Source organism: Rattus norvegicus, chromosome 1, assembly GCF_036323735.1.
Source record: "Rattus norvegicus strain BN/NHsdMcwi chromosome 1, GRCr8, whole genome shotgun sequence".
Lineage (NCBI taxonomy): Eukaryota > Metazoa > Chordata > Mammalia > Rodentia > Muridae > Rattus > Rattus norvegicus.
This window is the reverse complement of record NC_086019.1, coordinates 187,236,693-187,263,514: the sequence shown is the minus strand read 5'-3', so window position 1 is coordinate 187,263,514 and position 26,822 is coordinate 187,236,693. Positions and strand designations below refer to the sequence as shown.

The 26,822-nt window shown below is 46.0% G+C and overlaps 1 protein-coding gene across 10 annotated transcripts in view; it reads left to right on the top strand.

The window, feature by feature from the left end:
* Positions 1-24,840, top strand: part of Arhgap17 (Rho GTPase activating protein 17) — an 89,419-nt gene extending 64,579 nt beyond the window's left edge. For 2 of the 10 annotated variants that reach the window (XM_039089209.2, XM_039089217.2), the window contains 9 exons: positions 377-457; positions 2,935-3,048; positions 6,825-6,916; positions 8,017-8,173; positions 9,620-9,853; positions 12,269-12,438; positions 17,161-17,712; positions 18,701-18,724; positions 24,004-24,840. In XM_039089209.2, coding sequence (XP_038945137.1) covers positions 377-457; positions 2,935-3,048; positions 6,825-6,916; positions 8,017-8,173; positions 9,620-9,853; positions 12,269-12,438; positions 17,161-17,712; positions 18,701-18,724; positions 24,004-24,134 — 1,555 coding nt within the window. In that variant the 3' untranslated portion in view covers positions 24,135-24,840. Of the gene's footprint in view, positions 1-376; positions 458-2,934; positions 3,049-6,824; positions 6,917-8,016; positions 8,174-9,619; positions 9,854-12,268; positions 12,439-17,160; positions 17,713-18,700; positions 18,749-20,280; positions 20,330-24,003 lie in introns of those variants that run through there. The other 8 variants (NM_001270693.1, XM_063272630.1, XM_039089216.2 and 5 more) reach the window with 8 other exon arrangements.
* The last annotated feature ends 1,982 nt before the right edge of the window (positions 24,841-26,822 follow it).

The following is a 26,822-nucleotide window of genomic DNA, read 5'->3' as shown; positions in this document are numbered from 1 at the left end:
AGATTTCTGCTCTAAGAAACATGTGACAGCCTAAAGGAGAGCAGGTTTATTGCGGCTTGGATTCAGACATTCAGTTCCTGTTGCTTAGGCTGTGGCTCCCCCTTATATTATGGTAGTAGAAGAAGCCTGTTTACCTCATGCTGGGACGTGGAGAAGCAGGTAGGGACTGGCCTCCTAACACCTCCCCCTAGGATCCAAGCCCTCCAACTAGGCCCTACTTCAGAAAGGATTTCCTGAGAGCACTACAGACTGAAGACCAAGCCTTTAGTACACAGGCCTTTGAGCGATATTTCAGGTCTGAGCTATATTAGCACATTACTAAGGGTATTAATAATATGTGCCTTTATATATATTCTTGTGTATATTTCTTTCCTAGTGTGCAGGATCAAGACAAAAAACTTCAATATTTATGGACAACATGTCAGAAGTTGCCGCCACAAAATTTTGTTAACTTTAGGTATGTATTTGAGATTGTTTTTCTGTTGCTGTGATAACCATCATAATCAAAAGCTACATAGGGTCGGAAAGGGTATATTTGACTTACAGATTATAGTCTGTCATTGAGGGAAACCAAGGCAGAAACTCAGGGCATAAGAAGCAAAGATTATGGAAGACACTTGTTTCCTGACTTGGTCCCAGACTTACTACTTAGCTATCTTACACAGCCTGGGTCCAACCTACCCAGGGATGCTCTGTCTACAGTGGGTTAGGCCCTCCTACATCAATCGTTAATCAAGAAAAAGCATCACAGACATATCCACAGGCCAGATTGATAGATGCATTTCCTAAATTGAGGGTCCCTCTTTCCAGATGTGTCAAGTTAACATCAAATTAGCCTTCACAGTGTATATGATTCTATAAAGGAAGTTTCAGTGAGCTTGGAGTCAATATGGTTCCTCCGAGATGATGCTAACTCTAACATGCTTAGCACATTCAGAAGAAGGCTTTGCACAAAAGTATGGAGCTTCTGGAATGGGATGGCCGTGCATGCACTGCCGGGCACTAATATGTGGGTGATGTTGATATATAGAAATAGAAATGCAGATACTCTGATCATTTTGACCCTGTAGCTGTTAGCAAAAACGTTGCTGTGAAAAGCTTTGGTGATTGTAGGTTGTATTTGGAGTCCAGGTTGTCCCAAATGTGGATGCAGTTAATGAGTAGTTACTGTTTCTGTGTCCGTCCACAGATAGTACCCAGATCACTGTACAGTGGAGATTATGTTTCACTTCGTTATTAAATATGTCTCTTAAGAAAACTTCTCATGGGACAAACTTCTGGGACTTCTCTTTCCCTTGGATTTCTATACTTGGTAGAAGCATAGATGAAAAGTAGCCCCAGGAAATTGTCAGTTAAAACCAAGCAAAGGGTCCAGCAAAGTGACTCAGTGAGCAAGGGCCCTTCTGCTGAGCCTGGGAAGCCATGTTGAGTTCTGGCATCTACAAGATAGAGGGAGAGAATTAACTCCTGCAAGATGTGTCCTTTTGTCCTCTCCCTCCCTGTCCCCACCCCCTCCCCCCTCTGATATACACATAGGAATAAATGTTATTAAAATTTAAAAACAAGCTCTTAAAATCAGACTTTTTTTTTTTTTGTCTTAAGGGGTTCATTTAAAATCCACTCTCCAGGTGATTTGTGGGACATGTTCCCTGACCTTAAACTTAGTCTTAGTCTTTATTTTAGCTCTGTCAGGTATTCCCTCTCCACATGTAAAGGACTGGCTCCGTTTTGTGAGTTGTCACTCTTCTCTGTAGCACCCCTCATTGATTACAAGCCTGGCTCAGAATGGCAGGCAATAGAAATCTGCCTGTGTGATGTGGGAACTCAGTTACAGACCTTAGTGTGTTGAGGTTTGATCTTTTAGCTTGCACCTTTTCCTCTGTAACTTTTACTAATTATTTTTTTAAATAATGAAGGACATTCTGATGGTTCCAAGCTCAAAAGTTACACATTGAAAAATCCCGTCTCTAGCTACCCTGTTTGTCTCAGCTACAGTATCAACAATTTCTTCAGTGTCTATCTACACTTCAAGAGCTTCTGTGTGTGTGCATGTGTGTGTGTGCATGTGTGTGTGTGCATGTGTGTGTGAAGTGTGTGCACAAGTGTGTGCATATGTGCGTGTGTGTTGCACGTGTGTGTTGCACGTGCACGCACACGTGAAGTATATTCATACATATTTTTATTTTTTGAGAATTTCATATATGTGTATAACACATTGTGATTATGTCTACCCCAGTCATACGTCTTCCCTTTTGTTTTTAGCCAGAATGATCATATATATTTTATATGTCATTCTCTCCTTTGCCTGCTCTGCTCCATATCTTGGCTTAATATATCGTGGAGAATTTTCTGAATCACTACATGATTTTTTTCTTTTTTTTTTTTTTTTTTTGGTCACATTGTACTTTGCTGTAGATCAAGATAGACTATAATTTATCTAACTAGTTCCTTGTTAATAGATAACGTGGTTGTTCATGTTTCATTTTTATACTACTTATGAGTTAGAACATAAGTCTGTGTAATAGATCAAATATTTTCATAATTAAAATGGTTTTCAAACACAGTTTCCTTTTTTTAAAACTACTTTTTTATTAAACATATATTGGGTCCACTATTAATCAGGTTAACTAATGTATGGGCAAAGTAAGTAGATTATAAAGGAAAATAAATTAGAGATAAGTAAGGTTAAATTAGTGTGATGGTGTTGGACCTGTTTTCTCCTTCCAAACCTTCAGTAATCTGTTTTGAATAAAGAATGAGGAATGTGAGCAGAACTCCACATGAGGGGGTCCCAGAAGTGACAGCCTGGTGTGTGTGTGTGTGTGTGTGTGTGTGTGTGTGTGTGTGTGTGTGTGTGTGACGCACAGAGATAGCGGAGCAGGGACACTTCACAGCACTTCAGCGATGCTCCTGCCCTTCTGTTTTGTCTCATAGGTATTTAATCAAGTTCCTTGCAAAGCTCGCCCAGACCAGTGATGTTAATAAAATGACTCCTAGCAACATAGCCATCGTGTTGGGCCCTAACCTCCTGTGGGCCAAACAAGAAGGGTAAGTGGTTCTTTTCCATCTCATGCTTCAGCTTCTCCTTCCTGGTGGTTAGCATGGCTAGTGACAGATGTCAGGAGACATACTCCAACTGCAGGTGACTTCAGAGTGATCTGAAATTGCTTTCCCATCCAGCTCATGTTTGGAAGACACAGCTGTGCACTCGGTGTTAACTCCTGTGCAGATGACACAGAAACATAGACATTAACCCCACCTAAGAGAGCCTCCGCTCCTGAGTTCTGAGTAGTCAGGCAGCTTAGCAGCCCCTGTATGGCAACAAGCCAGACACACATCTCTGTGTATGGACCACAGGGCAGACCCATGCCCCAGGCTCTTGTGTCTCTGGCTATGCCTAAGAATTTAACTGACATAAAGCAAATTGACAAGAGAAAAGCCTGTAGGTTTTTGCAAGTACGTAGGACATGAAGGCACAGAGAACACCCAAATGTTGCTACAGCTGGACAGTGTGGTGGTGTGTGAACATATTGCAAAATGGACTTGGGCTGGACAGTTGAGTGTAGGCATATTAGGAAGATGAGGATTGTCTCAACAGTTTGTTAGTACAGATTGGCCCCCTCATCCTGTCATGATGGACAGTGTGGGGAAGGTGTCTTTCACTAGGTCATCCCTGCCCTCAGGAAGGAAAAAAAAAAGCCAGAACTCCCTCTAGCATCTGCTGCTTTCACATGCTTTTACCTCAGCATAGCCTGTCCCACAGGGGCACACATTGGGGTGTCCTGTTGTGTACCTTTCGTGCTAACAGTGTAGGTAAGAGGGTGTGACAGGCTGAGGAGGCTGCTGAGCCCCCTCCTCTGGGAGTGACGCTTGTTCACCTTAGTGAACAAATAGTTTCCTGGCCTTGGCACTGAGACCAGAGCAAGCACCATAGTGAGGCAGAGCTTAGATTCTGCCCTTTGAGGACAGTATACATGGTTCTGGATAACTGGAAGATTCCTTTACAGAGGTGAGCTGTGAAGGACCTTGTGTGTATGGCTGACTTCTTTGGAACTTACTCTCCTGGGTCTTATGGGAATCGTCAAGGTTCCTTTTTCCATTGTTAATATACAGTGTCCCTCATACGACCATGTTTTGAACGTCTGTTTCCCAGGTCATGGTACTGTTTTGTGGGGTTGTAGAGCTATTGAGAAGTGGAGCCTGCTGACTGAGGCAAGTTTTTAGGATTGTCTTTGAAGCTGATACCTAGCTCCCGCCTCACCTCAATGTGAAGACCCTTCACTAGACTATTTTGCTACCATGACAGTTCTTTCACCTGTATGGCGGAAACCATGAGCCCAAACAAATCTGCTTCCTTGAGTCACTTTGCCATAGCAGTGTGAAAGTGACTAATACTGTCCTAAGTAGAATGGCTTCACGGCGTTGTCTTTAGGAAGCCTTTGCTGGCATTGAGCAGTGTGGGTTAACTAGAAGAGATAGACCTTGAGAACTTATTTGGAGGTTCTAGCAGGGGAGTGCAGCTACTCGTATACCCTTGACCGAAGACTGGTCCTCTATTGGGGAAAGTCCGTCTTCCTCTTCAACTGAGCGTGCAGCTTCAGGAGGGATACATATGGAGCAGTGAGGGAGGAAGGGGACACCCACCTAGCCAACCAGATCAGCCAAATCAACCCTGGTAATCAATGGGGTGACCAATGTCACAGCCAGGTCACCAGAAGGGAGAACAAAATACTCAGGGGAGGAAATACAGGGACAAAGAGTGGAGCAGGGACTAAAGAAAAGGTCATCCAGAGACTGCCCCACCTGGGAATCCATCCCATATGCAGCCACCAAACCTAGACACTTATTGATGCTGAGAAGTTCTTGCTGACAGGAACCAGATATGGGTGTCTCCTGAGAGGCTCTGCCTTAATGATAACAAATGTGGATGCTTGCAGCCAACCATTAGACTGAGCCTGGGGACCCCAATGGAGGAATTAGAGGAAGGACCGAAGGAGCTAAAGGGGTTTGCAACCCATAGGAAGAACAATGATATCAACCAACCAGATCCCACCAGAGTTCCCAGGGACTAAACCACCAACCAATGATTACACATGGAGGGACCTATGACTCCAGTCACATATGTAGCAGAGGATGGCATTGTCCAGCATCAATAGGAGGAGAAGCATTTGGTCCTGTGAAGGCTCGTTTCCCCAGTGTAGGGGAATGCCAGGGCATTAAGGTTGGAGTGGGTGGGTGGGAGTGGGAGCATCCTCATAGAAGCAGGGGGAGAGGGTATGGGAGAGGGGGAAAGAAGATAACATTTGAAGTATAAATACATAAAATATCCAAGAAAAATTAAATTTAAAAAAAAGCTAGAAGAGCTAGGCAGGAGGACTGAGCTGGGGAGCAGGTGCTCTTCTGAGGATGCTCTCTGACCGCACACGGTATCTTTTGAAAGAAGTGCTGTTCTCAGATCCATAGCTGAGGATGGCGAACCATGTAATTTGCCCAGGGCTGCATGGCAGGACAGTGGTAGGGTATGAGCACTGACCACAGAGTCTGTGTTCTTACCTGCCACTGCCTCGTTGCTGCTGGCTAGCTTAGCAAATCATCAGTTTGCTTGTTTGTGCCCAGTTTTGTTTCAGAAAATAGTTGTAAGCATACAGCGTCATAAAGCAAAATTACAATTAACTAGGATGATGAGCTAAGATCATATAGTAAATAAACCTCTGACCAAAGATACCCGCATAGAAAGTAATGCAATATAGCTATGGCACAAGAATTTTCAAAGGAAAACAGACAAAATTCAAAAAGCAGGTTAAAATCAGTACATTTAACAGTAATAGACACAGCTTTCTGATGCCCAGAAACTTGTCTGGGAGCACCGTAGCCCGAAGATAGGAAGAAGTCCAAAAGTCTGCAGAATGCCTGAAGGAAAGCTGTATGAGTAATCAGCATGTGTTCTTGAAGACCTTTTGGACTAGTGCACACGTGGGCATGGGAGCTGACCTGAATCTTCACACGAGGAAGAGTAGGAGGGTACTTTGCCAGGAGGGCTTGCGCCATGCTGGAATGTGAAGGAACTGGATGGTTTTCTTGGTTAGGAAGTGGGTGACACAGCTTGAGGGCTGAGGACCAGTGACACTAGGACAGGAGAGGTTGGTTTGAGGTGTTATCCCTGAAAATCAAGGCTCCTAGGAATCCAGTGTCTGTTCCTAAATTAGGCCTCTTGTGCCTCAGACTTTTCATGATGTGACTGATACCTGAGTGAACAGCTTAAAAGTAGGAAGTGTTTATGTAGGTCTCAGGTGTCATCTGGCTGTGTGGCTGTAAGCATCTGACAAGGCAGACCTTCATGGTGTCGGAAGCATGTGGCAGAAAGTGTTACTTAGCCAGGAAACAGAACCAGAGGAGAGGCCAGAGATCATTAAAGGTCTTTAGAGGTACGGCTAGGAAAATTCCTTCCCAGAGATGTGAAGCAGCATCTGTCCCTTCTTCCAAGGTCCCAATCAAAATCTGGGCCATGATTCTGCCAAAGTTTTGGACTCCCCCAAAGCCACACAGATAAAGCTCCAGCTCTAGTCTCACTCAGCCTGCCATCCCTTCACCCCTGCCAGCTCACTTCAGGCACTTCCACTCTGCTGAGGGAGGACTGATAATAAATAGCTGGGTAATTCTTCCTCTAGGGCCATTACTAGCAAACTCATAGGGCCTTGTGGGTTTACTTTTTGTATCTGTTTGCACATATTTTATCCATTAGCAATCATCAAGAGACCCTGACAGCTTTCGGAAATGTGAGGCTGCCGAGGTGGAACATTTTAATTGTGTGAACTTCCTTGCAGAACCCTGGCTGAAATAGCGGCTGCCACATCTGTCCACGTGGTCGCAGTGATTGAACCTATCATCCAGCATGCCGATTGGTTCTTCCCCGGAGGTACTCATGGTTCCAGGCTTACAGATTGCTATGTGGCAGTAGTATACCACATTTTTTACAAGGAAGAAAACATGTCAATGATTATGTATTCGGTTTCCCTTTTTCACACTTCACTTCAGATTTCCTTCATGTGCATTTATATTTTGATATGGTAGTGATTCTATTATTTTCCATTTGCCTTAGTTTGACTAAAATATGTTTGCATAATGTATATTGAATGCCCTCTAGTTGCTATGATTGTAGACTGTCTACTCTGAAGGAACTTGGATGCCCTGAGAAGGCAACCATATAAACACATAAAATTATAAAATTATAAAGTGACAAGTTAGAATGTTGGATAGAGAAAAATTTGACAAGCTCAGGTGCTGGGAGAAGTGAGCCAAGGTCTGTTTTTCAGGAGTGACGCTGACTGCACAGGGCCTTCACTTAGCACGGGTTTGGTGAGCTTGCTTAGTTGTTTGGACTATGCAAGGGAGAGAATAAAGCAGCAAGCCTAGAGCTGGTTGGAGCTGGTTTGTGATGGTCAGAGGATTAGGGTTTCATTCTGTAGCTGTTAAATTTTCCAGTTTCTCTTGTTGTGATCATGGGATCCACAGAGGTTCCCATGGCCTCTTCAGGAACTGGTTGTTTGTATGTTGAGTCCCCATGTCCTGCCCCTGCTTTCTCAGTGCAGCCCAGCGGCCTCGTCCACTGCAGTGTGAGCTCCTGATGCAGGCCTGGGCTCAGTTCTCTGTCTTCCTGTCCTTGAGAATCACTCCTTGCTGTTGCTTAGGGAAGGTGGGTCAGGCAATGAAGACTGACATGCTGCCTAGAATTTCCTCGCTGCCACAGGCAATGAGCCTTCCGGGCTGCCTTTCACTGCTAGTTTATATCAAAGGATTGGTCTCTGTCACTTTTTAAGTGACTCAGTAAGCTCTCCGTGTGTCTTGTCCCTCCTTGGATTCCTGGATCTCTCAAGAGCAGTAGAGCTGTTTGCTCAGCTGGCCCCGCCAGGCTCACCTCACTGGGGTCAGGATCTGTGCAGTACAGAGGCGCTCATTCCTCTGGGGTATGGGCGAGCTCCCCCTGTGCCAAGTCTCACATTTGTTTCTCTTCTACAGAGGTAGAATTCAATGTATCAGAAGCATTCGTGCCTCTTGCTACCCCAAATTCTAATCACTCATCCCATACTGGAAATGACTCTGACTCGGGGACTCTGGAGAGGAAGCGACCCGCCAGCATGGCAGTGATGGAAGGGGACTTGGTGAAGAAGGAGAGGTGCGTGGAGAGTTGGTCACTTCCACAGAAATAATAGGTGTCATGTAGGAGGGCATGTGACCATGCATCTGGTACAGGCTTAATGGCCCCGTGTGACCCTGGCCTACAGAGTATAGATAATTCAAGAACCACGCTGTCCATTCCTTCAGACATTGATCTGACCACAAAGTAGGGGTGTAGCTTGGCTGTTAGCATCTGTGCCTCGTGTCCCAGCCTTTACTTGATGGCCTGTTATGTGCCCCACAGTAAAAAGAGTGCTACCACACACACTAAATCCACTTACATGTGTCTTAAGTGTTAACATGTGGATTTAGCTGAGGATCATATGAAGACAAACACATTTCCCAGGGAGCTATGGGGAAACATATTTTTGGCCTTGATATACTTGCTAACGGCTGAGAGAAGCCCCAGAATTTGACAGTCCTGAATGGGGGAAATGTGTGTTTTAAACTTTTCCATCCTATTGTCTATGAGCAATTCATGAGATGCTCAGTACTGATTAAGACTGTGTTTGAGTCTTGCCTTCAGAAGGCAATGTAGCCCCTAAGTGAGGAACGTGCTAGCAACTCAGTGTCTCCAAGTGAGAGCCGTGTGAAGCCACACACTGTCTTTATCCACCTGACACACTGTCTCACGGTGGGCTTCTCTTGTCTCCTTCCCTGAACTTCACCATCTTCCTTTGTAATTGAGCACTGTTACCTGAGCCCCATTCAGTCCTTACCATTGTCCCCTGGTGGCCTATTAGAGTTGTTAGTCTTCTGAATTTAAGTTACATGAGGTGGTACAAGTCTCATTATGCCCTGACACACCATTCTCAGCTGTCTGTTCTGCTTATTCTCCAATAAACATCAGTTAATGAGGTCCAGATTCTCAATTTTCCAAACTTAAGAAAAGAAAATTAAGTTTTGCAGTGTATGCCCTATTGCTCTGAATGAAGAATGTCTTCCACCGTCCAGACACCATCCTCCCAAAAGCGACTATTTTTTCCAGCTGTACATAGCTTTCAGCCATATCCTCATGTGCACACATGATTGTGTCTGTATCTCATGCAAGTTCAGAGGCAGTGTGGTGTGATCTTACACAGCCACTGGTATGCTCTGGATTTGGCTTCTACTTCCTTCTCAAATTTAGATAGGAAATCGATCAACACAGAACTTAAGTGTCACTCAATGTGAGGCTGCCTGTTCGCTCTCAGCTGCACACACCCACCTGATCAAGGCCATTTGTTGATCAGTATGTGAGGTGTTGGCTTTGCTAAGGTTCAAAGCCAGATGCAGGTGCTTGCTTTGGTAACTGGGATGACCACTGACACATCTTGCCATTTACCTGCATGCTGGGCAATGTGGGCGGCTGTCCCTTCCATGGTTTTAACCTATGAGAACCAGCGGGCTTCTGTCTCTATAGTCGGCATGTGTGGTGTGTTGACTGTTTCTTCTCTCTGTGTAGCTTTGGTGTGAAGCTTATGGACTTCCAGGCCCACCGGCGGGGTGGCACTCTAAATAGAAAGCACATATCTCCTGCTTTCCAGCCGCCACTCCCGCCCACGGATGGCAACGCCTTGGCTCCAGCAGGCCCAGAGCTCCCTTCTCAGAGCTCTAGGGCTGACAGCAACTCAGTGGGTGGGCCTGTCCCCTCTTCTTCGGGCATATTGGAGCAGGGGCTGAGCCCAGGTGACAGCAGGTAAGGAGCCCACTTCTGCTGGCAGTCAAGACTGGATGCCCCTGCCTTCTTCTGAGTGGCAGTCCTTGGCGCAGTTGCAGAGCAAACCAAACCAAATTTGCTTTCACTCCTTTGGTTAACGGAAGAGAAAGACTGCAAAATTGCTTGTTTGCTTTTCTGTTTTCAAAAGAAAGCAGCACTTGTCTGGGTGTTTTGGTGGTAGACAGTAGAGACTAACGGGTGTCTAATGGTGTGCTCAGCCTCTACCGCTCAGTGTGTAGTTGTGTTCATGTACCGTTTGCCTGCTGTTGTTCACTGTGCTAACTAGGAAGCATTTGAGAATGGGGAGCTGGCCAAATCACAGGGTTCTTGACATTTTTCACCCATTTTGCTCATTTAATGCTTACATTCAGTTGTGCAGATTCACCAAGTAGCTGCCATTGCACCAGGCTGCCAGCACAATGGGTGGCTAAGGGTCCCGCCACCCCTCAGGGCTTTCAGGTTTACAAGAACTGGCACATGGGTTCAAGGAAGAAAGTAAGGCATGTTTCTGAAAAGGCTCGCTAATATGCTTGAACTTCTGACAAGATGCTGGGAGCTGGGCTTCACAGTGGATCACCCTGAGAGGCTGAGAGACCTTTGGGTTGGAGATTTCCACTCTGTATCATGCAGAGGCCACTGCAAGACTGATCTCTGCTTCAGAATCCATGGCTCTGCAGGAGATGAGCCCTGCTCAAGTGCTGAAGTTTTCATTGTCATTTAGCCCTCATCTCTGGCGGCCACACAGTGCCACATGGTCATATACGCACACTTGTGCATATATGTGCAGTAAATGTGTGTAAAACAAAGCCTGTTTACCCAGGCACTGTTTATCACACAGGTGGGTTTTCCTTGGAGAACTCTGATTGCATCTTTTTGGTTGTTGATAAGATAGACCTGTCCTGGTGGTATAGCCCATAATCCTAGTTACTTGGAAGGAAGAATAATTCAAGTTCAGGGCCAGTCTGGGTAACAGTGAGACTTTGTCTCAAAGTGGAAACTGAAGCATGGGGCTGAGGATATAGGTCAGGTAGAGCACTTGCATGGTATTTCAGGAGACTTCAGAGAGAGAAGCACAGGACTCTTGCTCTGTTGCCATGGCTGGACTCAGTGCTTTTGTACATCTGTGAGTCCTCCTCAACACTTCTAATCTAGGGAAGTCCATCTTTCTGTCAAGAAGTCCTGCAGTTTTGTCTTGGATGTACTTATGAATATGCTGTATGTGCCATGCTATCTGTGACCACCCCGACATGCAGGCCTCCAAGTGTATAAGCCAATGCACATATCTTTATTTCCTCATGACATTCAGTTTGTTTAACCATAGCTAAATATTTAAGGAAGTAGTCAGTCGTCTGCAAAAATAGGAGCATGTGTCAGCCATCAGTCTCCCACTAGTTTCTATACTTGAAATATTTATGCACACACTTCAGTGGCATCTGCCTTTTGGTGACCTTGACAAAACGTAATCTTTGGTTTAGAAAGCTGTGAGCCAGGAAGTAGGAGGGCTGGATTGGCTCCTTCTGCTGCCGCTATCAGTTTTAGACTGAGTCATCAACCAGCTCCTTAGAACGTCTCTTCTCAGTCCAGATAACGGATGATAGTTAAGCCCTTTTTAATCCAAGTTCCTTTGCAATGGTTACTTTTGTACAAGAGCTAGTAAAAAGTCCCCAAGCCTCGTTTTCTTAAAATAACACCCAATTTAAGTACATATAGGGCAGAACTTGACGCTTACTGTGGATCCTCTGGAATGCTTGGCAAAGTAGCTGAAACTTAGTCTATCTATCACAGGGAATCTCGAAATGCCTCGTCTCTGAGTAAATATCTACTTATCTGCCAATTCAGGCTATTTAAAATTTTAGATAATCTTTATTTCCCTGGGTTCTTTTATGTATCTCCAGCTGATTATGTTTCAGATAATTTTTAAAACTCTTTCTGCAGGGCTGAAGAGATGACTCAGTGCTTAAAATACTTGATACTTTTCCAGAAGACCAAAATTCAGTTTCCAGCACCCACCAGCTTGCAACCACCTGTAACTCTAGGCCTCTAACATGTCTGCCCACCTGCACACACACACAGATCTTAAAAACAAAACCCCATTGTTGTATTAGACACTTTTTTGTCTGCCGTTCTCCAGACAGTACAGCATATCCAGCACTCTCACAGCTTCTCTACTGTCTCAGTTGTTATGAGAGGTGACTTACGGTGCACAGGAAAGTGTTGACAGTTAGGTTCTAATGCCATTTTATATACAGGGCTCCCGCAGCCTTAACTTTTGATATCTGTAAGAAGTCCTGGAACTTGAGAGTCCTAACCCCCATACAAGGATGAACTGTATCTTAGCTTTCTACCAGGGATTGCCTGACCTCTGACCTCTAACTTCACCTTTTCCCCTCTCAGTCCTCCAAAACCCAAAGACTCTGTGTCTGCAGCTGCCCCTGTGGCAGGAAGAAACAGCAACCAGATAACCACGGTCCCAAACCAGGCCCAGACAGGTGGCAACTCCCATCAGCTCTCAGTAGGCACAGCTCACAGTGCAGCTGGCCCCAGCCCGCACACTCTGCGTCGAGGTAAGTGTCCCACATCCCTTGTGCTTGGGGAGAGTAAAAGAACTTCCAGAAGTTACTGAAAGAATCACGAGGCTCTGAGAAGTCATTGCCTGTTACCAAGTAACAAGCAGGAAAATCAGTCATCAAAGAGGAAAAAACATTGAAGAAAACTGAAAACATAGAGAAAAGAAATACCAGAACCAAAAGAAAGTGAATTTGCGGTCACTTGTGGGTTTCTAGGAAGTTGGTGTCCAAGACACTGCTGTTTGGGACCACCACAGCCTCCAGATACTGAGCTTTGCGAGCCAGACCTGCAGGCTCAGGGTTTTCTGGTTTAGGAGTGATGTAATCCAAACAGCTCCCACCAGTCTCCTTTGCTCCCCGCAACCCAGCAGCCAGGGCCATTGCTCTGAAACACCAAGAAACCATGTCACCAACCCCATCTCTCCCCCAGGCACAAGCCATTTCTGTCATTCGGTCAGGGCATTTATTTTTCTTTCTTCTGCAATTCTTCCCAACCCCTGTGACACAGTACACGTGTAGGGTCAGAAGATAGCCTTGGGTTTTGTCCTCACCTTCTCCCTGCTTTTCCACTGTGTGTGCTGGGTCAGCTGCCCAGGGGAGTCCTGGAGATTCATCTCCATCTCTCTGTGGGAGAAGCATCCCAGGCGTGCTCCTGTGCCTGGCTTTACCTGGGCGCTGGTCTTCAGGTTTGCATAGCAAGTGCTTTACCCGCCTGAGGCACTGTGTTCTAGCTACTGAGCATCTTTCTTGACCTGAATTTGTAAATCTGTTTAGTTCATTATCCTTCTCCCCAAGGTCTTAGTGAGCTCGGTTCTTACCTGTTTCGTGCATTTCAACATCTTACCCTCATGTGTGATTGCCAGAGATGGCACTCAGGAAGCTCGTGTGCTCTGGAGCTCAGGGTGCCTCAGAGATCTAGAAAAACTGGGACTAACTTTATCCCTACCTTAGTCAGTAGTCTATTGCTGTGAAGAAACACCGTGATAAAGGCAGTTGCTATAGAAGAAAGCATTTCGTTGTGGGTTTGCTTACAGTGAAAGGTCAGCCCATGATCATCATGGCAGGAAGCAGACAGACATGGTGCTAGAGCAGTAGCTGAGAGCTGTACATCCCGAACTATAGGCAGAGGCAGGCAGGCAGACAGACAGACACTGGGCCTGGGATGGACCTTTGAAGCCTCAGAGCCCACCCCCAGTGACACACCTCCTCCAACAAGGCCATGGCTTCTGGTCCTACGATTGCTTCCACTAACTGGTGACTAAACATTCAACCATGACCCTGTGGGGAGTGTTCTCATTCAAACCACCACAACCCCCAACTCTGACTTTGTAGATGTCTGGAGGTGGTTTTGGTTGTCACAAACAGCAGGAAGTGACAGCAGTTAGGGCACAGAGGCAGGACAGCTGCTGGTGCTGCTGAAGTGGAGAGACCATGGTCTGGAGAGGGTCATGTTCCAACAGAGATGCACGAGGAAAGCCACACTTCTTCCTCCAGCTCCAGTCAGTTAAAGTCCATGTTGACCAGGTTGCCCTGTTTTCCCTAGCTGTGTTTACTAACATGTGAAGAAAGATCCTCACCTCAAAGTGTCTCATAATTCTGGTTGCTCAAGAAACAGTGAATTTAACATAGCAAGGGGCATGTGGGTGCTGAAGCATGTTTCTGAGTTTGTGTTCTTTACATCTCTCTGAAATTAAGACTGGGGAAAGACAGTCCTTTACCATTGGAAAACCTGCAGGTAGGAATGAGGAGGATATGATATGATGCTGCAGGGAAGAAGTAGAAGGGAAAGGAGCTGCAGGAGAGAGCCAGGGGGCCAAAGGCAGGAACAATTCATGAGGCTAGGCCTCCCACTAGTCCTTGCCACTAAGAGTTACTGTACCAACACACAGACTCGGGGCAGGGAACTGAAATCACAGCAGTAAGCACAGAGTAATATTGCAGACTTCTGCACACATGCTCACAAGAGTGCACAGTGGCCCTCAGGGAGAGGCAGTTAAGAGAAGAGTAGACACAAGCTGCCAAACTTTAGAGAAGCTGCAGATATTCTCCACAATCAGCCCTGAGAGCCATGAGTGCATGACAGACTGGGAGGCCCCTTCTCTACTGGAGAGATGACGAGTGCGTTCAGCACAAGAGATGCTCACACTCAGGCGTGTGGGCTGCCGCGGCTCTGGGAGCAGGGCTTAGGCCACCCCCCTTGCTTGCCCTGCACCTTTCTTTCTGAGCATGCTCTCCTCATTAGCTTTTCATGTGTCCTGGCACCATGCTGTAATGGGGAACGTGAGAGGCATCAGGCTTTAGTAAGACGGGGGAGCAGATTGAAAGAGTTGTTCAGTTTTCACCACAAAACCAGCTGAACAGTAGGGCTACCTGGGATGGGGCGGGAGACAGCAGACAGTGTCATCAGCAAGGGCCACTGGACTGTTGCCGTGACCTAGGGAAGGTGGCAGTGGCCACAAGAGGAATCCAGGAGATCTGACCTGTATCTTTGATGCCACTCTTAATGCAAGGGCATTATAGAAGAGGAAAAAGACCCTAAACTCCAGAGTATGTGTTCTGGCTTTAGTCTAAAGGTACACACTGCTTGCAGGTGCTTACTTGACCTCTTCCAATGTGTCCTACACATATACAGGAGAAATAAATGACGAGGAGGGTCAAAAATGAGGGAGCATTGCAAGTATTAAATTCATTGTTGGAGTTTCTGAAACAGGATCTCACTGTATAGCCCAAGCTAGCCTCACACTCTCCAGGATTCCAACCTCCGCCTCCTGAGCACGGGATTGCAATCGTGCCGCTCCCCTTCTCCGTCACATATGTACTCTTTCTGAAGCACTCCACAAGCGCTAATGAACATCAGTGCACTTTTTCAGCAGGAAGGCAAGCTCTGCTCTGGTGTGGTCACAGGCCCCACTTCATCCTTATTGTTCTCCTGTCCTGTACTCCTGTCCTTTCCATCTGTCCTGCCTGCCTGAGCTCAGCTATAGCTCTGCTTTTGGAGAGATGGCTCCCCAGAACCCAGAAGGCCCCATAGGACAAGTTTTATTCTGCCTGTCTGCACCTCAGCATTCTAGCACCTCCATCGCAGTCCCAGACAAGATCTGCTGCTCTCCAGTCCTGCTGCCCTGTGCACTGTCCTTGGGCTTCCTCACCTGAGTCTTCTGCATTGTAAATGTCAGGCATGAGTTAGTTCATCTTCAACATGAGTTTACAGTCAGTACTGCTTAGGGCAGAAAACCAGACTTCTCCTCGCCCTCCTCCTCCTTGTTTTCTTCTTTTTCTTCTATTTCCTCCTCCTCTTCCTCATTGATTACACCAACCAGAGTGTGGCTAATATTCCAGAGAGCTTTTCCTTTGTAAGCTGTTGTTGATTTTATGAGTTGCTAGGCTCAGAATTCTAGGCCTAACAGAGCAGTATATCATGTAAGCCCTTTTGCTGGGCCCTGTGAATAGGAAGAAAAGCAGTGTGGAAAGGAAGAGGAGGAAAAAGAATCCAGGGTGACCACATGAGATAGGTTTGAATCGGTTCCTATTAGCTATGCGATTGTTAGAAAATAACCTGCCAGATTCCACTCTCTGGGCCAATCCCACCATGATCTAGTGAGATGGGCATGGCGGGGAATGAGAGGCCTGGTTTGTAGCTGAGTGGCACTTGCTTATTTCTGTCCTCTGATTCCTCCTGTCTCAGAGTTCTCAGTGTGACCTCAGAAGAAACGGAAATAACTGTCTTTAGGATTTTTGCCCCCACCATCCTCCTCTCACTGTGAGATTCTGTTCAGATCTAAGCTGGCCTCAGAGCAGGAACTGTGATTCAGCTCATTTTAGGGAAATAGATATAGGCTCATTTGTAATAGATTCTATCTAGAATGTGTCCAGAATTGGTAGAATTTCCATGAGTGAAAACTAAAGTCAGGGTCTGAGGATGTAGCCCAGTGATAGAATATATGCCTACCATGGAGGAAGCCCTAGATTCAATCCCCAGTAGCTACCCTTCCCCACACCTACCTCAGACTGTACAGAAAATGCTTGGGCAATTGTGAATGGGCCTCTGTTCTTCCCTCCTGGGTTTCTTCCCCTACTTTAAAGTCAAAGTGTGTGGGGACTCTGGAAAAGGGCCACTAAGAAGCCCTCAGTTTTCTGTTTTGTATGGGTGTGTAGCTTCTCTTAAACTGAGTTTTCTTCCTTTTGAACTTGTGAAATGACAGGTCACTGAAGGCCTGTATATATATATACATATATATGTATGTATATATATATATATATATATATATATATATATATATATATATATATATATCATGTACTTAACTTTTTATATAAATTGCTTATATTGGACTAGTTTAAGTTTATAGTTCTGTTCCCACTATGCCTGTTACCTCATTGTTACTGTCTGGCTTTATCATACTGCATCTGTCACAGCGGAGACACCAGTGTCAGGTCATTAGTTCCACACTGGATTCAGGTTTTTCATTTGTCCATTGTGCCCATTTTCCATCCCACTTCCTGCCCAAGAGTTCTCTTTCCTCCTCAGTGTCCTCAGGTTGGGAAGGGTTTGGTTTTTCCTTTGTTTCTGTGGCTGTCTGTTTGCCAAATATTCTTGGGAGAGGATGGGTCTTGAGCTGGGGGTTCATACAGCAGCCCCCCCCCCCCCCGCACTTCTGTGCCCCTTCCACAACCATACCCGGACCTAACTCCTGCCCCTGTTTTCTCTCTTCTGTGCAGCTGTGAAGAAACCTGCTCCGGCACCCCCCAAACCAGGAAACCCACCTCCTGGCCACCCTGGAGGACAGAGCTCTCCAGGCACAGGCACATCCCCAAAGCCAAGCACCCGAAGCCCATCACCGCCTCAGCAGCAGCAGCAGCAGCAACAACAACAACAGCAGCAGCAACAACAACAGCAGCAACAACAACAACAACAACAGCAGCAGCAGCAGACCCCGGGCATGCGCCGCTGTTCCAGCAGCCTGCCTCCTATCCAGGCACCCAACCACCCACCACCGCAGCCCCCCACACAGCCTCGGCTGGGTGAACAGGGACCAGAGCCAGGCCCCACGCCACCTCAGACCCCCACACCACCCAGCACCCCACCCCCGGCCAAGCAGAATTCATCCCAAAGCGAGACCACACAGCTGCATGGAACCCTCCCAAGGCCACGGCCAGTGCCTAAACCCCGCAACCGGCCTAGTGTGCCACCACCCCCGAATCCACCTGGCACCCACATGGGGGATGGTGGCCTCACACCTTCAGTGCCCACAGCCTCCAGAATCGTCACTGGTGAGTAGCAAGGGCTCCATGTTCTCTCAGGCTTCCCTTGAAGGCAGTCAACCCCAAGCCAGGTTGGACAAGTCCATGCTGGGAGCGCAGCCACACTTGCTTCCTCTGAGCCGTTCGCGGCGGCTTTTATATCAGGACAGCAAAGATGAATACGGTGGCACAGGCCATAAGGCCTGCAGTTTTCTAGGTGTGAGACTGTCTTCATTTACATACTGGGAAGTCAAGGTAGAAGGTATTGTACGACACAGACATGGAGTTCATAGTTCCTTCTCACAAGCTGGGCCTGGTGGCCACTACTTGGAGACAGGAGCAAGTTCCAGGCCACACTGGACTTATTCTAAAAGTAAAAATTGCACATACTAAATTTCAGAAAGCACCATTTATGCTAAATCGAATGCTCTGGGAAGGCAGATCATCTGAACACATCATCCACTGTGTGAGCCTCTAATGACTTTAGTGGGACCAGGTGGAGATTTTCCTGTCATCCCCATAAATCTGCCTCAGGCATGGGGTTGATTATACGTTGCCGAGCTATCTTGTGGGGCATTTTAATAGAAGGTCCTATAAACACATGATCATTTTATTTAATTATAAGAATGTTTTCACCTGAGTACTGGGCTTTCTATTTAGTTTGGGAAACTATGGGTTCATCAGTGATTCGATGGTCACGTGGTCTGTACACCATTTCTTCACAGCAGCTTGCTTTTAATTGGCGCAGCCTTGCTGTGGGTTGTCCTGTGTGGGAGCATATAGTAGAAGCCATTGAACTGTACTTCTGACTCCCCAGCCCTCACAAGTGACTTCTCAGCAGATGATAACCCAGTGCTAAACCCAAAATAAGTTAACCTACTACAAAAAGATTGTTTTCCAGTTTAACGTATAGTTTAACGTATGTTACCAGTAGTTAATAACCGTTTCTATGACAGCAGGTTGTTTATTTGAAAAGCACAAAGCCACATTGGTTTCTTTGCTGTGTGTTTCCCACTAGATGCCCTTCCCGGTGCCCTCACAGGTGGGGAAGGTTTCCAGAACTAAGGTCTGTAACCTCAGCAGCTTGAACTGCAGCTGCTAGCACCCCCGCTTAGCCATGTTCTGTGTGTGCTTTTGACTTTGTGCTCAGGGTGGCCATTTGACCCCATGCCACGGCCATCAGTCAGCCATCCATTCTGTAGCATATAGTTATGCCTTTTGTCCCACCAGAAGAATTTTGAGCTTTGGGTTTGCCCCAAATCTAAGAAGTGGCTGTCACTAGGGTGAGATCTCAGTTTGAAGTCCGATAAGATGCTGTATTGTTCCACTGTTTTTCTTTGGGTAAGCCTGTCCCAGTGTTCTGCGCTTCTCAGTACCATTCACCTGTCACTGGCCTATCAGTATCCAACAGAAGAGGACCAGGGTACCGGCAGCACAGAAAACTATGCATCCCTGCGTTTTGTGCTTTGATTTTTAATTTTGTATCTTGCGTGCAAGGTAACTGCATGGAGCTTCTTAGGTGATGTCTAAAACTCTCAGCCCCTCCAAAGCTCCCAGACCCCTTCATGCCCTTGGCATCCAGCACGCTTACACTTTGCTTTCCTAGGTTGTCTGAGCCTTTAAAGGACATGGAAGCTCACCTGAACACACCTTTGGGCATATAGTTATTGGGCAGCAGAAGGCTCCCGTATGCTACAGTTGCTTTATTCAGTGCCCTTAGCCTTTTATAAGATGTATAGTGTAGGTGTTCACAGCTTAGTTCAAGCTTGAAATGGTGGAGGATAGAGACATTCATCTGCTTTTCTCAGGACTTGGTAATGAATCCATTAGTTGAATGACTAAACCTTAGTTAAGGCTGAGCCTTTTAACACTTTAATAATACTTATGACACCAAAATTTTACTCAGTTCTTTTATAACTATACTAGAGAACTCTGCAAACCAGAAATATGCATTTTTGTAATACCATGGACATCATGGTATTGCCATGTATGTGTATTTATTGCCAAAAGATTGTTTTAATTGATTTATCAGTCACTATACTTTATAGTGAGGTGAAATTTTACTTTTAAAAATGATCTAAGATGTTTTTTAATCTTTGCTATACATTTTTTTAGCACAAGAAATCCAGGGTTCCTGTAGTTTCCTTTGTATTGTAGCATTAAGCTAAAGTATCCTAACATCCCTCGTCTACACACACTTGGAAATGTAGAGAAGGCCAGCATGTGGGATCTAGGAACCCTGCTAGCATGGGTCATGCTCTTAGCGACTCCTCTTGGATGCAGAGCTAGGTTCCCAAGATAAAGTACACAGTGCTTCAACTTGGGAAACCTGGGAAAGTTTCCTGAAAGCCTCTCACTGTTTGCATCATTTAACGTAAAGAAGCTTCAGGCGTTAGGGACTGAGTGAACACTTGTGGGCAGAGCACACCGCCAAGCCGACTTGGTAGCTCACTCCCCTCTTCAAAGCTCAGTCTCAGAACTCTGGAGAGGGGAGGGGTTCTAGGCCATTCTAAATGTCAAGCTCTCATTGTAACTCTGTAAAGCAGTAGGATTTTAGCAAAGAATATTCTAATTTAAACATTTTATTAAATAATTTAGATGTATGACCTGCCATATTCAGTAAGAACTGAAATTGGAATGTTTAATGGTAAGGAAAAGGCAACTGATTGGCCAAAGCATTTTTGCTACTTTATGATCGTATTTGTGCACTAATGGCTGTCACTAACCAAGTCACCCTAACCCTGCCTGCCCGCACCCCTACTAATAGTGCATGCACTAAGGAAGGCTGGCCTTGTCCATGCTTGCTCTTCATTGTTCTAAGGACTAAATGTGTTCACGGACTTGGTACAGGTGGGCACTGGGCTGGCCTTGTTACTCCTTCATTTGCATTCTTTCCTCTTCCAGCAGGCTTGAGATGTAGTAGACAGAGCATGTGTTGTAGCACCAGAGACACTTTGGGAAGGCACAGCCTGGTTGATGTATCAAATGCCAACATTGGGCACAACGGGTAAAGGGACTAAATCAGATAAAATAAGAAAGACTAACAGCCTATAATAGCAGAGGGTAAGCAAACGGTAGTTATCTGTTATCATGTTACATACAAGACTAGGCCTTGTAGGACCCAGAGAGAGACAAGAGGCTGCAGGCACCTAGGTATTCAGATCTTTATTTTCCATTGCAGAAGTCTGCTTCTAGCCTGCCTTTAAAGGCTATCTCCTTCTGTGTTCTGAAGGCAGGGAAGTCCATGGTCATGATCTCATTTGCCCTGTATGAATTTTATCCCAGCATTAGGATTCCTTTTGCATTCTATGCCATTGCCCACATAGGTACTCACTATTCTATCAGCTATTACTTGTAGCTGAACATTTACTGGGCTTTTGCTTCTAATTGCAGTTTAATATGTAATGGCGTATTCATGGGAAGCCAGACATTCAGTGAGACTGAGTATAGTCCCTCCTTTAACTAGAGCAATGGTTCTCAACCTGTGAGTTGTGACAACAAAAGACCATCAGAAAAAAGTTTTTTCCATCACATTTGATAGTCGTACCAAAATGTTATGAAGTAGCAATGAAAATAATTTTACGGTTGGGAGTCACCACAAGGTGAGGGACTGCATTAAAGGGTCACAGTACTAGGAAAGCGAGAAGCTCTGGGCTAGAGTAATAAGCTCACTCTGCTGTTCACAAACCAGAACTTGCTAAGGGACTTGCTGGGGCTTTCAGACCTGAGAGAGGCTGTGTGGGCAGTGATGTTTGGGGCTTCACTTTGCATTGGGTTGCTTTCCAAGGTGTGTTTGGATCTGGTACTTATGTGAGTTGATATCAAAATAGCATGTTTGAAGAAAAGGGTTGCAGCCTAAAGCACATAATCAAAATTATTGGAGTGAAAATTCTTCTAGATCCATATCGTAAACTCTGTAGAGTGCCAGTCCTGCCCCTTGGCGGCCTGTATGCCAAGGCACTCACTCAAGAAAGAACGAGTTCCATTTGTCAGACTCCCAGCCCCATCTCACTGCCCTCCCTGTGCCATGAGGCCAAGCTGTTACCTGATGTTCTTTTCTGGGTTCCTTGTTGTCACCTTTAAATTAACTTTAATATGAACTTAACTCCAAGCAACATACCTACAGACCAGCCCTTCTTGGAGCTGTGTAGAATCATTAAAAGAGGGGAAAGAAGGCTTAAGGGTGTCGTCTACAGTGACACTTTTCTTTCCTGCAGTGAGCCAGGTGTCCAAGACTTCAGCCATTATCTTCTGAGAGAATACACATGGTCCTCTGGGAGGTGGAGAAGCACAGTGCTGTCCAGAGAGCCCAGACAGCTGCCTTTGCTTTGTGTCTGACCTGTGCCGGCATGTCACCTGATACAGTGGTGCCCTGGTCTCCAGGGTGGAGCTAATGCTGGTATACAGCAGCCTCTGATGTGGTGTGACAGTCACTGTGGACTGCATGTGTCTTCATTCTGCAGCAGATACACAGCCATGTTTGCTGTCTTTCCAGAAACTGGCCCTGCACATGTGCAGCCCATTTTACCACTCTGCACATACTCCATTGTTTGCTGTCACAAAACAGTTTTTGTGAGAGTGAGAGAGGGAAGGGCAGATGGGACAGACAGGGGGCAGAGGAAAGCTATGTTTCTTACACCTCACCACATGGGTTTTGTCCTAAATATATTATTGTTTTCATCATAAGTAGAGAATTTCAAAAAAGTACAAATTAAGAAATGATATATACATCACAGTGGTGACACACACCTTTAATCCCAGCACTTGGGAGGCAGAAGCAAGCAAATCTCTGAGTTCAAGGCCAGCCTGGTCTGCATATCGAGTTCCAGGACACCCAGCGCTACACAGAGAAACCCTGCCTTTAAAAACGAAATTAATTTTAAAAAAAGTATATGTGGATGGATTAGGAAAAGAAGAGCCAGTTTGTCCTCTTTAATAGCTGGCACCCAAGCAGAGGGATTGACAATCTGATTAGTATGCATTTGCATTCTGCATGCTCCACAGCTCATGTCTCCCTAGGCTGTCAGTGGCATCTGTGGTAGGTAGGATAATAGGGGAAGAGACTTGAGTTTGCGATGATTTTCTTGTTCACGGCTGCCTTGAGTCATGGCCACCTCTCTGCCTCAGACTATGAGAAGAGAGGGTTGGGAAGGTGTTTGCACTAGTCCACTAGTTATCTGTCCACCTACTGCCTAGCTTTATAGGTCTGCCTTGTGCCAGTCATGGCTGTAAGCACTGAACAAGACAGGTATGCCCTTGCCCTGTGTGAGCCACTAGTCTGAGGCATCCTTAATTCTGTGTACACAGACTGCTTGATTTGTCTCTGAACCATGAGATTGAGACCCATTCAGTTGGTTTCCGAGTTACTGTAAATCTGAAGTGTCTGAAGTGGCACTGAGAACCTGGACCCTTTAACTTCTTGGCACCTCCATAATCTAAAAATTCCCCCTAGTTATGGTACAAGGACAAGTTTCTTGACCTAGGAAAAAGTAAACTCACAGCTCAGAACTATATGGAGAGAGACCAGAAAGGGCTCTGGGGAAGGGGAAGAAATCAGTCTCCTGGCTTACCTGAGGGTCTCATCAAGGCCACATCTGTCTCCTTCACTATTGTGTCCTCAGCAGGCAGGGCAGGACCTAGCATTGAATGAGGGGTCTTGTGAGCATGCAAGGGGAGGGATAGCGGCTTAAGGCCTGGGTATTTGCCATCTCTCTAAGGGAAGTTTCAGTCAACCTAAGACATAAAAAGAGATTTCAGTGCATTAGTATTAGAAAAATAGTATTTAGAGATTTGGTGGTCTACTGAAGTTGTCACAAGGGGTGAATGTGTCCCACAGGGGACACTTAACAGTGCCTGGAGATATTTCAGGTTGTCTCTCTGGAGTTCAGTAGGCTGTATGCCACCAGCATCTTGTTGGTAAAAGCCACCAGAGTCTACCCAGTATCCTACAGTGCAGAGGAAAATCCCTGAAACTGAGAATATGCACGCTTTGACTCAGTGCAGGTTGAGGTCACAGCCTTATTGCCCAGATGCTGTTAAGAACCCACAGTTAGTGCACTGGAGGCCTAGATGAGAGTGGAAATACCCTCACTCAGAGCAAGCATACTTCAAGTGTCACACCTCTCCGGCTGCCCAGGCTCTCAAGAGTCCCGGTGGCTGCAGTAGGCAACTGCTGCCTAGGGTCTCAAGGACTTGAAACCTCTGGAAAGGGCTGTGTTTGTGCATGGGGTGACTCGGACCTTCCAGCTTTCTTCTCAGTGCATTGGTAGCATTTGGGCCTCACCTTCACTGACACCATGTTTCTTCATGTTTTTTGTCCAGACACCAATTCTAGGGTTTCTGAATCACTTCGAAACATCTTTCCTGAAATACATTCAGACTTGGCAAGCAAAGAAGTGCCTGGCCATATCCTGCTGGACATAGACAATGACACAGAGAGCACCGCCTTGTGAAGAAAGTCACTTGCCAGCCTTTGGCCCTCCATCCCAGTGAGCGGATCTGGGTCAGGCAAGCCTCTGTCTCTGCAGACCAAACAGTGAGAAGCTTTCGGGGGGGAAGGAAGGTCTGACCACGAAGGACTAGACTCCCACGGCCCAAGGAGAATGTGAGGGCCAGTCCTCAAAGCTGAATGACCTGTGTCGTAAAGAAGTTGGCTTGCTTTATCTAGGACGAATATCATGCCAAAAAATGATCAGAACAGAAATATCTACAGCAGAGAGTGTTTACTGCCGAGAAATGTATGGAAGCCTTTGCCAGTGCTGTCAGCTCAGTCAGCACTGGGAGTGACTAGGAAGAGACTTACCTATCTATTTAATAAAACATTAATTATGCAAGATGCCTACTTCCTGCTACTTGGACTTTGGTTCTCACATACCAGAGGGAGCTTCCGTTCCTTCAGACTTGCTGCAGAATCATTTTGTATTAGATACAGTCTGTCTCCTCCAACCCCCAGAACCTCGAGCATTGTTGGCGACTGCTGGCTCTGTTGCCTCATCAGAATGGATGTGAGTTGTGCCTTGTGGATCACCAGAATATGGAGAGAAATATACCATTCTTTTTTAAAAAAACAAAACTATAATTGCTACTTGATAAAGAGCGAATGTTATTCTAGTTTCATGTTTAATTTGAATTAAATATATTCTGTGGTTTATATGAAAACTTGCTAATTCTTGGGGGCAAACTCTGGTTATATACATGTGTATTTGTGTGTGTGTGTGTGTGTGTGTGTGTGTGTGTGTGTGTGTGTGCGCGCGCGCGCCTATGTATGTGTCTATAGGAATTTGAAATAGAGAGATGCTAGCATGATAGTTTCAGCCCTTGGGAGGCAGAGGGTTATAAGTTTGAGGCCAGCCTGGGATACATAGCAAGTCTCTGAGACTGGGGAGTTGGGAAGCAGGTGAGGTGTGAGATGCAGAGAGTCAGGTGTTTAAGGTCATCCTTAACTACATAATGAGTTGGAGGTCAGCATACACTCTATGAGGCCATGTCTCAGAAAGACTGCACAGCGGTGACAGCTGCCCGGTCCTGTAAGGAACATCCATGGTTAAGGCCTCTTTGCAGGTTGCAGTTTTGATATCTCTTTCTGGTCTGTTCAGAAAGACTTAGACTCAGTGAAGCTGACTTCCAGTGACTTTCAGGGCTATGTGTGTGTGCATCAGGAACTATGACTTCCAGTAACCTGAACGTTCCCCTGTGCTGTCTGAGAGTAAGAACCCTGTGGGGAGCAGATTTGGACCTAAGTGAGGCTGTCAGTCTAGACGGCTGTTCTTGTGCTTCCTCCCTGTGGCCCACCTAGGGTGCTTTTCTAGATAACAGAGAAGTAGACACTGACATTGGTAGATGCCTGGGACTTTGGTCATTAGAAGTCTGATGTCCTTTGCCTGAAGACATTGTGAGTGGGCACAGTATCTGTCTGCTTAGAATCCCAGCACTCAGGAGGCTGAGGCAAGAGCATCATGAGTCCAAGCTTCTCTGAGCTGCAGCTGTCTCAGGAAATAGACCAAAAAATCTGTCTGTCTGTCTGTCTGTCTCTGTCTCTGTCTGTCTGTCTGTCTGTCTGTCTGTCTGTCTCTCTCTCTCTCTCTCTCTCTCTCTCTCTCTCTCTCTCTCTGTGTTGTTATCTATACACACACATGCACGTCTAAGCAAGATCAAATCTTTCTCTTCCCTCAAAGTCCCCTGTACCTCCACAGCACTTTAAAGTACATGTAATTTGTTAATTACACTGAAAGCATGCATGCACCTGGAAACATTCTCCCCCACCTTTTAAACTTATGTTTAGGGCTAAAGAGATGGCTCAGAGGTTAAGAGCACTTGTTCCTCTTGCAGAGGACCTAGGTTCAATTCCCAGTACCCACATAATAATTCACAATGATCTGTAACTCCACTTCTAGGGGATCCAGGGTCCTCTTCTGACCTCTGAATACCAAGCACCCATGTGATACACATACAGGAATACAGAGAAAACACATAAAAAAATAAATCTTTTGCTTTTAAGGCTTTTTTAAATTAAATTGTTTATATTTCAAATGTTGTCCCCCTTCTCTGTCCCCTCTCCCAGAATTCTTCACCCTCTTTCCCTCCCCTTTGCCTCTGAAAGGTTGTTCCCCACCTCACACACACACACACACCCCAGAATCCCCCTTTCCTGGGGCATCAAGTCTCTACAAGATTAGACGCATCCTCTCTCACTATAAAAAAATAAGTGTTTAAAATGTGTATCTGCTGAAGGCTCCCTTTCCTTGTTTTTTACTACGGAACCAAACTGGAGAGTTTCTCTGCAGTTATACCTAGATCTGCACCCCTTTTCTGGAGAGTTAGGCATGGGCAGCGCCTGCAGACTGAAGATAGCCCCACTGTGATGCCAGCGCTGTCACTCAGGAGAGTCATGAGATGAGAGCTCATACTCACTGTGCCCACCTGCCCCATGTGCCGGTGTCAGTGGTGCTAACACATACCAAACTCATTGTTTGCCTGCATGGTACCCTGTCTAAATTTTGACTGCCCAGTCCTTAAAACAAATGAAAAATTTGATTCCATGATGTCAAAAAATAAGAAACTGAAGCTGCTACTCATCCTCACTGAGGGCCAGGCTTGTGTGGCACTGAGTGGCCCAGCTCTTAAGCTCTGGAGTCCTTGTC